At 40.9% G+C, this 13,767-nt stretch overlaps 1 protein-coding gene across 3 annotated transcripts; it reads left to right on the forward strand.

Moving 5' to 3' along the window:
• Positions 1 to 693: 693 nt before the first annotated feature.
• On the forward strand, positions 694 to 9,545 carry LOC124266392. Of its 3 annotated transcripts, none has more exons than XM_046701201.1 (4): positions 694 to 913; positions 1,303 to 1,604; positions 6,478 to 6,627; positions 8,374 to 9,545. In XM_046701201.1, exons 2-4 carry the CDS (start codon positions 1,403 to 1,405, stop codon positions 8,778 to 8,780), a joined length of 759 nt encoding a protein of 252 aa, XP_046557157.1. In that variant the 5' UTR covers positions 694 to 913; positions 1,303 to 1,402; the 3' UTR covers positions 8,781 to 9,545. The 3 variants fall into 3 exon arrangements, with proteins under 3 accessions (XP_046557157.1, XP_046557158.1, XP_046557156.1); XM_046701202.1 differs by having other exon boundaries at positions 1,358 to 1,604; XM_046701200.1 differs by lacking the exon at positions 694 to 913 and having other exon boundaries at positions 931 to 1,604.
• The last annotated feature ends 4,222 nt before the right edge of the window (positions 9,546 to 13,767 follow it).

Genomic DNA, 13,767 nt, shown 5'->3' on the forward strand with positions numbered 1-13,767 from the left:
TATTATGTTACCTAGTGATTATCTGTAGTTGTCAATGTTGCCGTTGATAAATAGTCCGTCTCACAGTTCCTGAACCTTCCGTCCAGCCTCTCTGTAATACAAAATCCCTTCATGAAGCGATTTTCTTCTTTGAGTGGCATGTAAGAAGTCGTGAAGTACAATACTGACAAATTTATGGATAAACTATTTTATTTTGTGAGAGCGTCGTTTCGATAGAGGTTAATTCCTGCTTGACAACGGTACAAGATTCTAAATAAATTATGTCAGTAAAGTCAAGATTTCACTTTGGTTTAAGTTCTGAATACCCCCTCTCACTGGGCTTCCTTCCAGTGTAGACCCGTAAAGATCACGGTTAGAATTGGTGTTTAGCAACCCATGCTAGTCGTAAGAGGCGACTTCCGGGATCGTGTGGTAAGACTGGCTGACTTGATTGACACATGTCATCGCATCCCAACTGCGTAGATTGTCTGGTCCAGATTTTATTATTTACAGACCGCCGACATATAACTGGAATATTGCTGAGTGCAGCGTTAAACAACCAACCAACCAACCTTCCATTATAAATAGAGATATGTGTTTCCCAGACTTAGCGTAAGTCTAGTAGACAAGTTGCACGTATGTTGGTATTCGACGAATAGGGGAATTTCCAGGAAGCAGCGTTGAACACACAAAGGGAAAATACGTCATCTGGGTTATACAGCTGCGCAGCATGCATGCAATGTACACCGTGTGAGACAGACCTCATGCACAGTTGAGCCATGTTGACATAGCTGACAACGCCTAGTTTGATAAGCTTACAAGGTTAAACCAGGGATTATTCAGTTCTGTTTAGGCTGAGCTTGGAAAATAGTGAACTATTTGACACGCGGTGTCACTTTACGATCGATTTCCTTGGCGCATAAAACGTAACCAGGTTAGTATGTAGTTTGTTGACATAACCCTGTCCCAGAGATCGATAACACCTGGTGATGGTGCACATGTCGTGCAGTAATATTGTGTCATCTTCATTCAGTAGGTGAAATGCATGACCTGTCAACATGCAGGTACACGAAACGATTGATTCCGGAGGGCTGGGTCTTACCTAACACCTGTAAGAAAACACCATTGTGACCTATGAGGAAATTACGTGACGCATACTGTTAGATAAGGGAATGACACAGGTTGTATTCAGTGAGTGACACTCTTAGCCACCGCGCACCCTCCAGCGTACATCATTTATTCAGTAGTGTCCATAGTACTGGACGACAAGCACCCGGGGGGAATTTCTGTGCGTGTTTACACAAAGAGTTTTCTTATATTCAGTTAGCACAATGTGCTGTTCAAAGAATCGGCTCAATTCCTAGGAATTCTGTTCAAGTGGAGGAGATAAGCACAACAGGGAGTGAGATACCGAAGTGCTGCCATGCCCCACTGGGAGACCAAGGGCAGGCTCTACCGTTCCGGTGTGGGGGTGATGGTTCTCGGGTTCCTGGGATATACCGTAGCTTTTGGAGTGCCTGCGTGGAGACGTGATGGTGACACGACTGTCCTGTCCTCTGGGCTGTGGCAGTACATGTGTGACGGTCTTCACAACTGCCAGACATACTCTGCTGTAGAAACAGACAGTAAGTACATGAACTAATCATAGGTATTCAGTATTATTCAAATGTTCATTAAATATCAACCCGTGAAGATCCGGGTTCGAATTGATCTTCGGTAACCCATGCTTGTCGTAAGAGGCGACTGACGGGATCGGGTGGTCAGGCTCGCTGACTTGGTTGACACATGTCATCAACAGATACAGCACCAATTGCGTAGATCGATTCATGGTGTTGATCACGGGATTGTCTGGTCCAGACTCGATCATTTACAGACCGCTGCCATATAGCTGGAATATTGCTGAGTGCAGCGTTAACCATCCAGCAAACCAGACAACTAAATCATTAAAAATCGCACCTTAATGAAAATGCTGATAGTCATAAAATACTAATTTCATGTTTTGTCTCATACTCCAGCATGTTGCCTGTTGTGTGACACTGTTTGATGTCACCATAGTATCACCCCTATCATTTCTGTTTAAGATTAAATATTTATAAGGTTCATAATTTCCCAGATGATTTCGTAAATGTTAATTATACCCACAACACTAGAGAATAACCAGTCTTGACTTTATGACGAAACAGATTTCATTTCATGTAAAACGCACCCGTGAAGATCCGGGTTAGAATTGATCTTCAGTAACCCATGCTTGTCGAAAGAGGCGACTGACGGGATCGGGTAGTCAGGCTCGCTGGCTTGGTTGACACATGTTATCGGTTCCCCATTGCGCAGATCGTTGCTCATTCTGTTGATCACTGGATTGTCTGGTCCAGACTCGATTATTTAGAGACCGCCGCCATATAGCTGGATTATTGCTGAGTTCGGTGTAAAACTAAACTCACTCACTCACTCACCCACATAAAATGCGAAATGACTAGGACTGGTATATCGCAGTACGCTTTTCAAACGATACGTATTACAATATTTTTGTCTGAATCGGTGTATTGGGTAAAGAACATACATGACTTTTTTTGTGATTATCGTTATGGTTTAAATTTAAATCTACACAGACTTCACAACAAATGTTTTCCTTCGTTTTCAATGACAAAACGGCATACTGTAATACTATAAATTGTATACAAAAGAAAATAGAATCCCTGATGATGCAACCTAATTTTGCGATTGCTGTTATCAAAACCATAACATGTATGTGTAGGGATTATAATGTAGAAAATAGGATTAACATGTACAATTAGTGTCACTCACTGTCAAACACTGAAGTTCCCAATATATCGCAATACGTATCACAAAACGGGTACCTGAATCGCAATATATTGCAATGCAATTTATTTGCCAATACACAGCCCTAAACATAACGGAATAGGAATGGAATGGAATGGAATATAATGTATCAGTGAAGACATCAGATCTTCACCAAGAGGATACCAATCCAGAGAAACATACATTCGAAGTGTAGGGCTTTTTGGCACTTGTGTGCTTGTTGTGCATTTGTGCATAAAGAAGGGTCAATTTTCGCTCAACCAAAAGGAGGTACATTGCTGATTATCTTTCGATATCGCGTACACCTTAGGGCTAGGAGTATTCCTGTAGGCGTTTTGAATTCTTTGCTTGCAATTCTTCTGTTACCGGGTGTTCGCGAAAACTCAAACGTATTCTACTTGATCGGAGATCTCGTCACAAGCACATGCAAGGGCAAGGCAATTGTCAACAAAATTCTAACTTACACTATACGGGGAAAATAGCAACTTTAAAACTGAAGATGGTAGAAGGTTTGACTGTGATACGCGACTAATATTTTTGACGTTTTTATGGACTTAACCTTATGGGTGACAATAAGGATAATGTGTCGGAGACATGTTTCGACTCTTCCTTTTGCTTGCAGTAGGGGATGCTGGATAACACAAGCTATTTGTTTACATTAGAGCCAGATATATACGTGATTAAATTATGCTTATGATGACGCTGGTTCTTGGCGCGGCACGAACAGGTACACGAGTATGATAGTGTTAATAGAAAACATGGCGTAGACAAGCTTACTCAACTAGCGTATGACATCCTGCAGCATTTCTTTCTTGGTAGCAATAAGTCTAGAAATAGACTACAATGGACAATTGAAACATGTGAAATTGAAAGGTAGGAGTACGACTTTCAATCATTTTACTCGCAAAAACATTACATTATAAAGCGTTTAATCTCTCTAAACGTGTCATCTTCAACACGTAACAGGAAACGCGATAGTCAAAATATTTTTAGATAAACGTCGAATGCACACTGCGTCAGAGAAGCCAGTTGAAACAATAGTACGTTGCGATTAACATCGATATGCAACTCTGTACAATCAAGTGTGTGTGTGTTGGGGGGGGAGAGAAAGGGGTGGTGGTGGTGGTATGTGTGTGTGTGTGTGTGTGTGTGTGTGTGTGTGTGTGTGTGTGTGTGTGTGTGTGTGTGTGTGTGTGTGTGTGTGTGTGTGTGTGTGTGTGTGTGTGTGTGTGTGTGTGAGAGAGAGAGAGAGATTTATTATAATGACACATGCACACCCCGACAAGTCAAGTGAGCTGCATCAGTGCAGTACTAGGATGCTCCAGGGCTGGTAGGTTGAGAATGACTTCAAGGAATGTTTTTATAACTATTGTTTCTGAAACGACTGAGCAAAATATAGAATAGTGAAGAAATATTAAACCTGTTTTGTTTAAGGGTAATATTATTTTTTATCACATAGGGAGTAAATTTCCACAACGTCGGGGAAAATTGGGACAAAACCCTTTTTTCATTAAAAATTCAGGAGATGGAAAACACATACAGTCTTGAATTTAGAATTATTTTAACACTCGCATTACATCTTGAAATGAGAGTGTAAATTGCTTACATTATAAACTTTTTATTTATATTTTTGTCTTGTTACCCAACGGTGCCAGAGCTACATTACTTCGGGTTTTCCTACCACATTAAGCTGACACCCGTGATATAACTGGAATACTGTTCAAAACGACTTTAAACACAATACACTCACGACGAAGTCCACACGTTTATATCCTCATGGCATAATTATGTAAACTCAAGACACTTCCTTTTTAATTCACCTGGAACGAATCCTTGCATTGTCTACTTTCCTCTGTGCAAGGAAAGACCCACCTTGACCCAGTACTATGACTAAAGTGATATTCATCTCCTGTCAATCACGTAATTAATGTATCACTTAGAGGAAAACACGCCGTATTATCAGAGCAATAAATCACATTGTAAAGTGAGTACTTGTGCAGCGTCAACATGGACTTTGTTCTTACCGTATGGACCCAAATATAAACTTCGGGCCGATCAGTAGAGGGTCTTAACATTAGGTATGACAATCTGTAGTAGTCCGAAATGCATTATTTTCTGATGTGAGCAAGTGTGGAAGTTATTATATTTAGACGCATATACGGGCCACGATTGGTGAAACTTTGTGTAACAGCATAGATTAGTGCAGCGGTATGGGCATTTCTGGAAGGGGCAAGAGCTTGAATCTATCATCTCACTTTACATCAAGGCCGGCAGCTGTGTGAAGATCGTTCTTCATGTCACAAGTTAGTTTTTCACCTGAGAATACAGTGGAACATATGGTACAAGCTGAAATTGGGTAAAGCATCTAATTTGAGCGGCATTTTAGAAGTTGGGAAGTACAATATTTACAAATGTTATGGATAGCAACTTCTATATTTCGTGAGTGTGCCGTTTCGTGGACCTTGTATCTCATTCCTGCTAGAATCTGTCTCGAAACGTCGCAGTCACCAAAATATAGAAGGTGTTATCCATAAAGTTTGTCTATATTTTAAGGTATAGCATCGTAAATCAGTTTCGTCACTCATAAGGACATGTGCTCCATATGACCACCTTATGTTAAGACGGCCTTTTTAAGACCTTGAAAGTTGTGACGTTGATCTTTCGAGCTGGTGACTCTTGGTAGAAAAAGCAGCCTCGCTTCTATCTGTGAAATATAGACACTAATGCCTTAACTTACTGAAACACTGCTCGACTGGAACGATAACGTTTGGGAAATAGTAATAGTAATAGTCCGCTAATATGGCGCTCATATCCTGGCACATTGCCTGCTCACGGCGCTACGTACATTACTATCCCCGGTCATAGGACACTATCGTACTTTCCGATATTTTTTTCAACTCCCTGCGTAACATACAGCCATGCTGTGTTTATCCCCTGGTGACATATACTGGTATAGGAGACTGCAGGTAGCGCTTATTACTGACAATACGACCTAGCGACAGCAAGGCAATTACAGCCGGCTACCACGCAACAAGCCTTGGCTGACCAGGTAAACCACACCTGCTGCGATAAGGACGCAGTAGTTGGTCTTTCCCGTGGCGTTTGAAATGTTTTCCCATTGAATTCCCTTTAAGATAATTTAATGCACTAAGTCTGACTCACGGCATTTCTTTAACGGAGTTGTGGGTTAATCTCGTGTTTAGGCCATGTATAAAAATATTCCTGTTTCTCATTACCAGCTGACTAAAAAATTCGACCCGACCCTAAGATTGTTTAATTTTTTACACTAGAGAAAATGCAACTTTGACTCTCAAAATGTGCATGAATTTTTCCACAGAAATCAATGTGTTTTGGACATAAAATAAATAAAATGTAAACATATAATCCGCCCGCCCGCCCCATATTTGTTTTAAAAAGTGACGAGAAGCACGAATATTGTTTATGTGGTCTTAGAGCGTTAGCTCGGGTACAACGTGAGAAGCCCATTTCTGGTGTCCGCCGCCTTGATATTGCTGGAATATTGCTGGACACTAAAATTGTCATTTTTACTATATAAGAAAACCCAGGCAATCAGCGCGTCGAGCGACACGCTTCAGCCAGGCAACCACATCGTCTTGTATATTACTTTCTGAGCAGCGGAACACTGAACGTATACCTTAAACCATTCTTCTCTTCCAGCGTTGTTCCAGGTATCCCGAGTGCTGGCGTGCATCGCACTGGCTCTCTGTTTCATCGCCCTGTGTCTTATCTTCCTCCATAACTGCACGGCCTACTCGAAAAGTCTTCAGTCAGAAAATGCCTTCATCTCCATATTCCCTGTGTTTTGTGGTATGATTCTTTTACATTGTCCCCAGCTCGGAAGAATGCAACACATGTCAGCCTGACCTAGCTCACACATGTCCACTATCTATCAATAATCATATAAATGGTTTAAGAAAAGGATAACAAAACCTCTCAAGACAGGGATTTTCAGATAATAGGATGATATATTTGACTAAATTTCTCTTTACAGATGCCTGCGGTTAATATTGACATTAGACTATGCTATTCGTGAAATCACGAGTTGGTTCAAATCGGTTAATACAAAGCTACTTCCGCATGGGAACGCAACCTAGTAACACAGACATCTGAAAACAAGCAACTTGTGCTCCATAATATGAAATCTAATCCTAGTATTCGGTGAAAATAATGCCAGCTTCTACATCATGCCGTGTTCACATTATGGAAGCTGCCATCCATAAATTCTCCCCTTTATGCATATCAGTTCTTAATGCCAGTCAAAGACTTTAAAACATTCGTGTTCTTATAGTGTTGACCTCGACGGTGTGTATCGCTGATCATGCTACCAAACACAGATGCACCGTAGTTGATGTAGATGTCACCGTAATTGACTACGTCTAGGGACTGCATTTCCTCCTTTTGAACTATTTGTGATAGGGATACGGATATGAACAACTGTTAGTTTTCGGCGCGGTTAATTAATATTTGATAATTAATTCAAATAGTAAAAGGTCAGTCAAAGAGCACATGCTTAAAATCGAGCTCATAGTAGACAGGACTATGATGGTCCGTATGCATGAACTGTGTTGGCAAATAAAAGCGACATAATCTTTCCCATGATCATACCTAATCTCTGCGGAAAGCTGAATCTATGGCACGGTTCTGACTATATCACATTCATGAGTTTATTTTATAATACTCCTGTTTTCAAGTTGGTTTTATTGTTTGCAGAGAGTTTTCATTTCAAAGTGTGTAAGGCTTACACTCGTATTGCACGTTAACATGAGGCTTCTAGCCAGTCAAGTTACCAGCTTATAGGCAACTAAGTAAGATTTTGCAATTAAATACTTTCCATTCTATGTTCATATTAATACACGTGGCAGATGTTCCTTGCAATACATTTCAATTGGTGTCAAGATGTAAACCTCATTATAGATAAGACCCGTGAAGATCCGGGTTAGAATTGATGGTAAGAGACGACTAACGGGATCGGGTGGTAAGGCTCACCCCAGTTGCGTAGATCGATGCTCATGCTATTGATCACTGGATTGTCTCGCTTACGTAGTTGACAGATGTCTTCTACAGTTTCAACACCAATAGCGTAGAATCGATGCTCATGGTGTTGATCACTGGATTGTCTGGTCCAGACTCGATTACTTACAGACCGCCGCCATATAGCTGGAATATTGCTGAGTGCGGCGTTAAACTTAAACTCACTCACTCATTATTGATGAATGACAACACAAACTATTCTGATGAATTGTTAACTGTTTTATCTGATGTGTAGTAGCAATATCAGTATCATCAGCATTAACTGATTCGAAAATATTAACACGTCAACACCAGGGAATAACCAGTCTCGATTATCCTCCGGAACACATTCAATGAGAGTATAAGGCAAAACAGCGATGGTAATTATGCTAAAAAATCAATGATGACACCAGGTGTTCGCGAAAACTACCAAGAAAGTCCTAACATTATCACATCTTCATAAGATGAAAAACACCATGCCGTTCCATACAATCAGTAGATGATACGTTGACATGTTTCTAATAGGTTTATTTTCAATTCCAGGCCTTCTCGCCATGTCTTCATGTGTGGTTTACCTTGAACAAGGCATAAGTTCCATCTATTGGGGAGCCGTATTAGGATTTGCCGCCAGTGGTTGTACCATATTTGGAGGCATCTGCATGGGCGTAGGGTTGCACATTGACAGGCTTAAAGCGGCGAGCACTCAACAAACGTCAAGTACAGTCCAGAACCAGACTGCTTTCAACCAAGACATTACGACAATGGCAATTCCAGTGAACGTCATTCCCTCAAATGGGGCTCAGACAAATATGCCAATGGTTTCAATGGCCTCGAATACAAACACAGACTGTACCGGATCCTCGGATCAACAGCTTGCAACACAAGTCGATCAACAAGCGAGACTAAATCCATCTGCACCACCGCCCGACCCTGACTTCTTATACTACTGAATACTTTGCAAGGAGTATCAATACGGAGATTGGACTTCGTAATCAGATACTTATTGTTGAAAAGTGACAGATTGCTACATATCAAAGAGATCTAGCGTATATCTGGATTAAAGTGATCATTGTGTGTTCTACCAGTGTCTAGTGTGCACTGTTGGTTTCTTGGGAACATGACATTTAATCATCCTCAGAGAAGGATATAGATACAGCGCTTGCTGCAGTGTGTATTGACTTCAAGGTGCTTGGACTTTTGTAACATCTACATAAGTTGGATGAACAAGATACACTAATTCCTGATCCAGACATATTTTTAACGCATCGAATGATTGAAATGTGTGTGGATTGAGTGCTCGTCCTTTTTCGGTTTTTAGTGTCGGTGAGTTTTAGCTTTGTTAGAAGAACTTGACATCGTTTTGAAGAAACAAATGCAACCATTCCTTAGCAGGGTACATTAAATACCAACCCCGACCCATGCTGGTCACAAACAGATATAGGCGTCAATCAATTAACCCACAGTGGAATCCCAAGAGATGTTCCAAGAGATTGTCGACCACGTCATTGGTCTAACGGACTGAGTGCCTGCTTGGTACTCGTGCGGTCGGTGGTTCGATTCTTAGCCACTTCATACAAACAGAAAGATGTTAAAATATGGTACTTGGTGTTTACCTGCCTGACGCTTGACACTAAGGGCTATAAAGGGGTGTAAAACAATGGCTTTAAGTGTGATACATCGTCTCATTTGGCGAGCACTGTAAAATCGGTCAAAAACTCGAGCGCGTGCACGCCGCTTTTAAGCGCAACTATGTTGGAGGCGTTGTTAAACCAAGTTGTTTCTGAGTTGACTTCGATACACGACGGCTTTGCTTGGCAAAAAGATCACACATGGATAGCATTTATAAATCTTATTTGGCAACTGTGATGGGTCGCAAATTCATGTTATGAGTAGTACTGTGCTATCTTATCCAGGTTAGTCTAGATACCGAAGGCCATCATTTCCTTGCATATATTCATGTTTTTGGTATGTCTATTGTTTGCTGTTTGAAGCGATCAGACAATCTAGTGATTGGAACATACTGTTTCCTATAATCTTTGCCAATCGTAATGTAAATCGAGGTTACATTATCACGCTGGACTGCATTCACCACACTCTAACTACTCTCTAAGTTCAACATGCACCAGCTTGGTGTGTTACCGGTGACAGCCAAGTACACTCCAACTGGTGAATGAGGTGAGTGAGTGAGTTTAGTTTACGCCGCACTCAGCAATATTCCAGCTATATGGCGGCGGTCTGTAAATAATCAGGTTGCGGTAGATGGGAATACCGAGATGCCATTTAAAATCAAACTATAGGAACAATGAAATGGATTTGTGTGAACGTTCATTGTAGAGGTGTTGCTATCACTGCGTACGTGAAGGGAAATATTGTTGATGGTACGTCATTTGTGAAACATTGTATATACTTACAGTTGTGTACATAAAGAAAATTGTGAATACAATGATTCATTCCACATGATTTGTTTCCTGTCGTTTATACTTCATACTCCAATCAATACTGTCACTTCCATTGCGCCAACTGTTACTCATGTTGTTCCAATTGTAAGTACTTTTGCTCCAGCTGTTACTGCTCCAACTGTAACCATATACTGTTTCTCCAGCTGTTACAGCTATTGCACCAACTGTAACGATATACTATTTCTCCAGCTGTTACAACTATTTCCCCAGCTGTTGCATTGCTCCAACTGTAACCATATACTATTTCTCCAGCTGTTACAGCTATTGCTCCAACTGTAACCATATACTATTTCTCCAGCTGTTACAGCTATTGCTCCAACTGTAACCATATACTATTTCTCCAGCTGTTACAGCTATTGCTCCAACTGTAACCATATACTATTTCTCCAGCTGTTAGTGCTACTGCTCCAACTGTAACCATATACTATTTCTCCAGCTGTTACTGCTACTGCTCCAACTGTTACTAATGTCTCTTTTGCTATCGATACTTTCTCTCCTATAGTTACTACCGTTGCCCAAACTTCAACTGTTCCAACTGTTTCTCCTACTGTTACTACCATTGCTCTAACTGTTACCACTATCTCTCCTTCCGTTACTACTATTGTTACCCAACTGTTACTGCTGTTTCTCTTGCCATTACTATCATTGCTCTAACTGTTACCACTATCTCTCCTTCCGTTACTACTATTGTTACCCAACTGTTACTGCTGTTTCTCTTACCGTTACTATTATTGCTCCAACTGTTACCACTATCTCTCCTTCCGTTACTACTATTGTTACCCAACTGTTACTGCTGTTTCTCTTGCCGTTACTATCATTGTTCCAACTGTTACCACTATTTCTCCTTCTGTTACTACTATTGTTACCCAACTGCTCTAACTGTTTCTCCTTCCGTTACTATCATTGCTCCAACTGTTACCACTATTTCTCGTTCCGTTACTACTATTGTTACCCAACTGTCACTGCTGTTTCTCTTGCCGTTACTATCATTGCTCCAACTGTTACCACTATCTCTCCTCCCGTTCCTACTATTGTTACCCAGCTGTTACTTCTGTTTCTCCTTCCGTTACTATTATTGCTCCAACTGTTACCACTATCTCTCCTCCCGTTACTACTATTGTTACCCAACTGCTCCAACTGTTTGTCCTTCCGTTACTATCATTGCTCCAACTGTTACCACTATTTCTCCTCCCGTTACTACTATTGTTACCCAGCTGTTACTGCTGTTTCTCTTACCGTTACTATTATTGCTCCAACTGTTACCACTATCTCTCCTTCCGTTACTACTATTGTTACCCAACTGTTACTGCTGTTTCTCTTGCCGTTACTATCATTGCTCAGACTGTTACCACTATTTCTCCTTCCGTTACTACTATTGTTACCCAACTGTTACTGCTGTTTCTCTGGCCGTTACTATCATTGCTCCAACTGTTACCACTATCTCTCCTCCCGTTACTACTATTGTTACCCAACTGTTCCTGCTGTTTCTCTTTCCGTTACTATCATTGTTCAGACTGTTACCACTATTTCTCTCTTCCGTTACTACTTATTGTTATCTAACTGTTACTGCTGTTTCTCCTGGCCGTTACTACTATTCCTCATAACTGTTACCCACTTTCTTCTCCTTCCGTTACTCGTTACAATTTTTGCTCCAACTGCTAACAACTATTTTCTTCCGTTACTACTATTGTTACCAACTACACTGCTTTTTCTCTTGCCGTTACTATCATTGCTCAGACTGTTACCACTATTTCTCCTTCCGTTATTACTATTGTTACCCAACTGTTACTGCTGTTTCTCTTGCCGTTACTATCATTGCTCCAACTGTTACCACTATTTCTCCTCCCGTTACTACTATTGTTACCCAACTGTTACTGCTGTTTCTCTTGCCGTTACTATCATTGCTCAGACTGTTACCACTATTTCTCCTTCCGTTACTACTATTGTTACCCAACTGTTACTGCTGTTTCTCTGGCCGTTACTTATTATTGCTCCAACTGTTACCACTATTTCTCCTCCTGTTACTACTATTGTTACTCAACTGTTACCGTTGTTTTTCTCTTGCTGTTACTTATCATTGCTCAGACTGTTACCACTATTTCTCCTTCCGTTACTACTACTATTGTTACCCAACTGCTTGTTGCTGTTTCTCTGTGTTTCACTTATTAGTTGCTGCTCCAACTGTTAGCTTGCTTCACTATCTACTCCTTGTTACTACACTATCTTTTACCGTTAACTATTAAGCTTCAACTGTTCTCTTCCGTTATCCGCTTCTTACTATTGTTACCCAACTGTTAGCCATTCTTTGTTACTATCATTGTTCAGACTGTTACCACTATTTCTCCTTCCTGTTACTACTTATTGTTACCCAACCTGTTACAGCTGTTTCTCTTGCTGTTACTTCATTGTCTTAACTGTTACCACTATTTCTCCTCCCGTTACTACTATTGTTACCCAGCTGTTACTGCTGTTTCTCTTACCGTTACTATTATTGCTCCAACTGTTACCACTATCTCTCCTTCCGTTACTACTATTGTTACCCAACTGCTCCAACTGTTTCTCCTTCCGTTACTATTATTGCTCCAACTGTTACCACTATCTCTCCTTCCGTTACTACTATTGTTACCCAACTGCTCCAACTGTTTCTCCTTCCGTTACTATTATTGCTCCAACTGTTACCACTATTTCTCCTCCCGTTACTACTATTGTTACCCAACTGTTACTGCTGTTTCTCTCTACTGTTACTTATTATTGTCTTAACTGTTACCTTCTCTATCTCTCCTTCCGTTACTACTATTGTTACCCAACTGCTCCAACTGTTTCTCTTTCCGTTACTACCATTGCTCCAACTGTTACCACTGTCTCTCCTCCCGTTACTACTATTGTTACCCAACCGATTCTGCTGTTTCTCTTCCGTTACTACTATTGTTACCCAACTGTTACTGCTTTTTCTCTTGCCGTTACTATCATTGCTCAGACTGTTACCACTATTTCTCCTCCCGTTACTACTATTGTTACCCAACTGTTACTGCTGTTTCTCTTGCCGTTACTATCATTGCTCCAACTGTTACCACTATTTCTCCTCCCGTTACTACTATTGTTACCCAACTGCTCCAACTGTTTCTCTTACCGTTACTATTATTGCTCCAACTGTTACCACTATCTCTCCTTCCGTTACTACTATTGTTACCCAACTGCTCCAACTGTTTCTCTTGCCGTTACTACCTTTGTCTCCAACTGTTACCACTGTCTCTCCTCCCGTTACTACTATTGTTACCCAACTGATACTGCTGTTTCTCTTACCGTTACTACCATTACTTCAACTGTTACCACTATCTCTCCTCCCGTTACTACTTTTGTTACCCAACTGCTCCAACTGTTTCTCCTTCCGTTACTATCATTGCTCTAAGTGTTACCACTGTCTCTCCTCCCGTTACTACTATTGTTACCCAACTGTTACTGCTGTCTCTCCTCCCGT

Source organism: Haliotis rubra, unplaced genomic scaffold (genome assembly GCF_003918875.1).
Source record: "Haliotis rubra isolate DU_JTF1 unplaced genomic scaffold, ASM391887v1 Scf1252, whole genome shotgun sequence".
Classification (NCBI taxonomy): domain Eukaryota; kingdom Metazoa; phylum Mollusca; class Gastropoda; order Lepetellida; family Haliotidae; genus Haliotis; species Haliotis rubra.

What these genes read in the sequence shown, in the direction of transcription:
- LOC124266392 (XM_046701201.1), top strand. Translation starts at nt 1,403, where the DNA reads ATGCCCCACTGGGAGACCAAGGGCAGGCTCTACCGTTCCGGTGTGGGG. An exon ending in CTCTGCTGTAGAAACAGACA is followed by an intron (nt 1,605 to 6,477) that starts GTAAGTACATGA and finishes CTTCTCTTCCAG; the next exon opens with CGTTGTTCCAGGTATCCCGA. An exon ending in CATATTCCCTGTGTTTTGTG is followed by an intron (nt 6,628 to 8,373) that starts GTATGATTCTTT and finishes TTTCAATTCCAG; the next exon opens with GCCTTCTCGCCATGTCTTCA.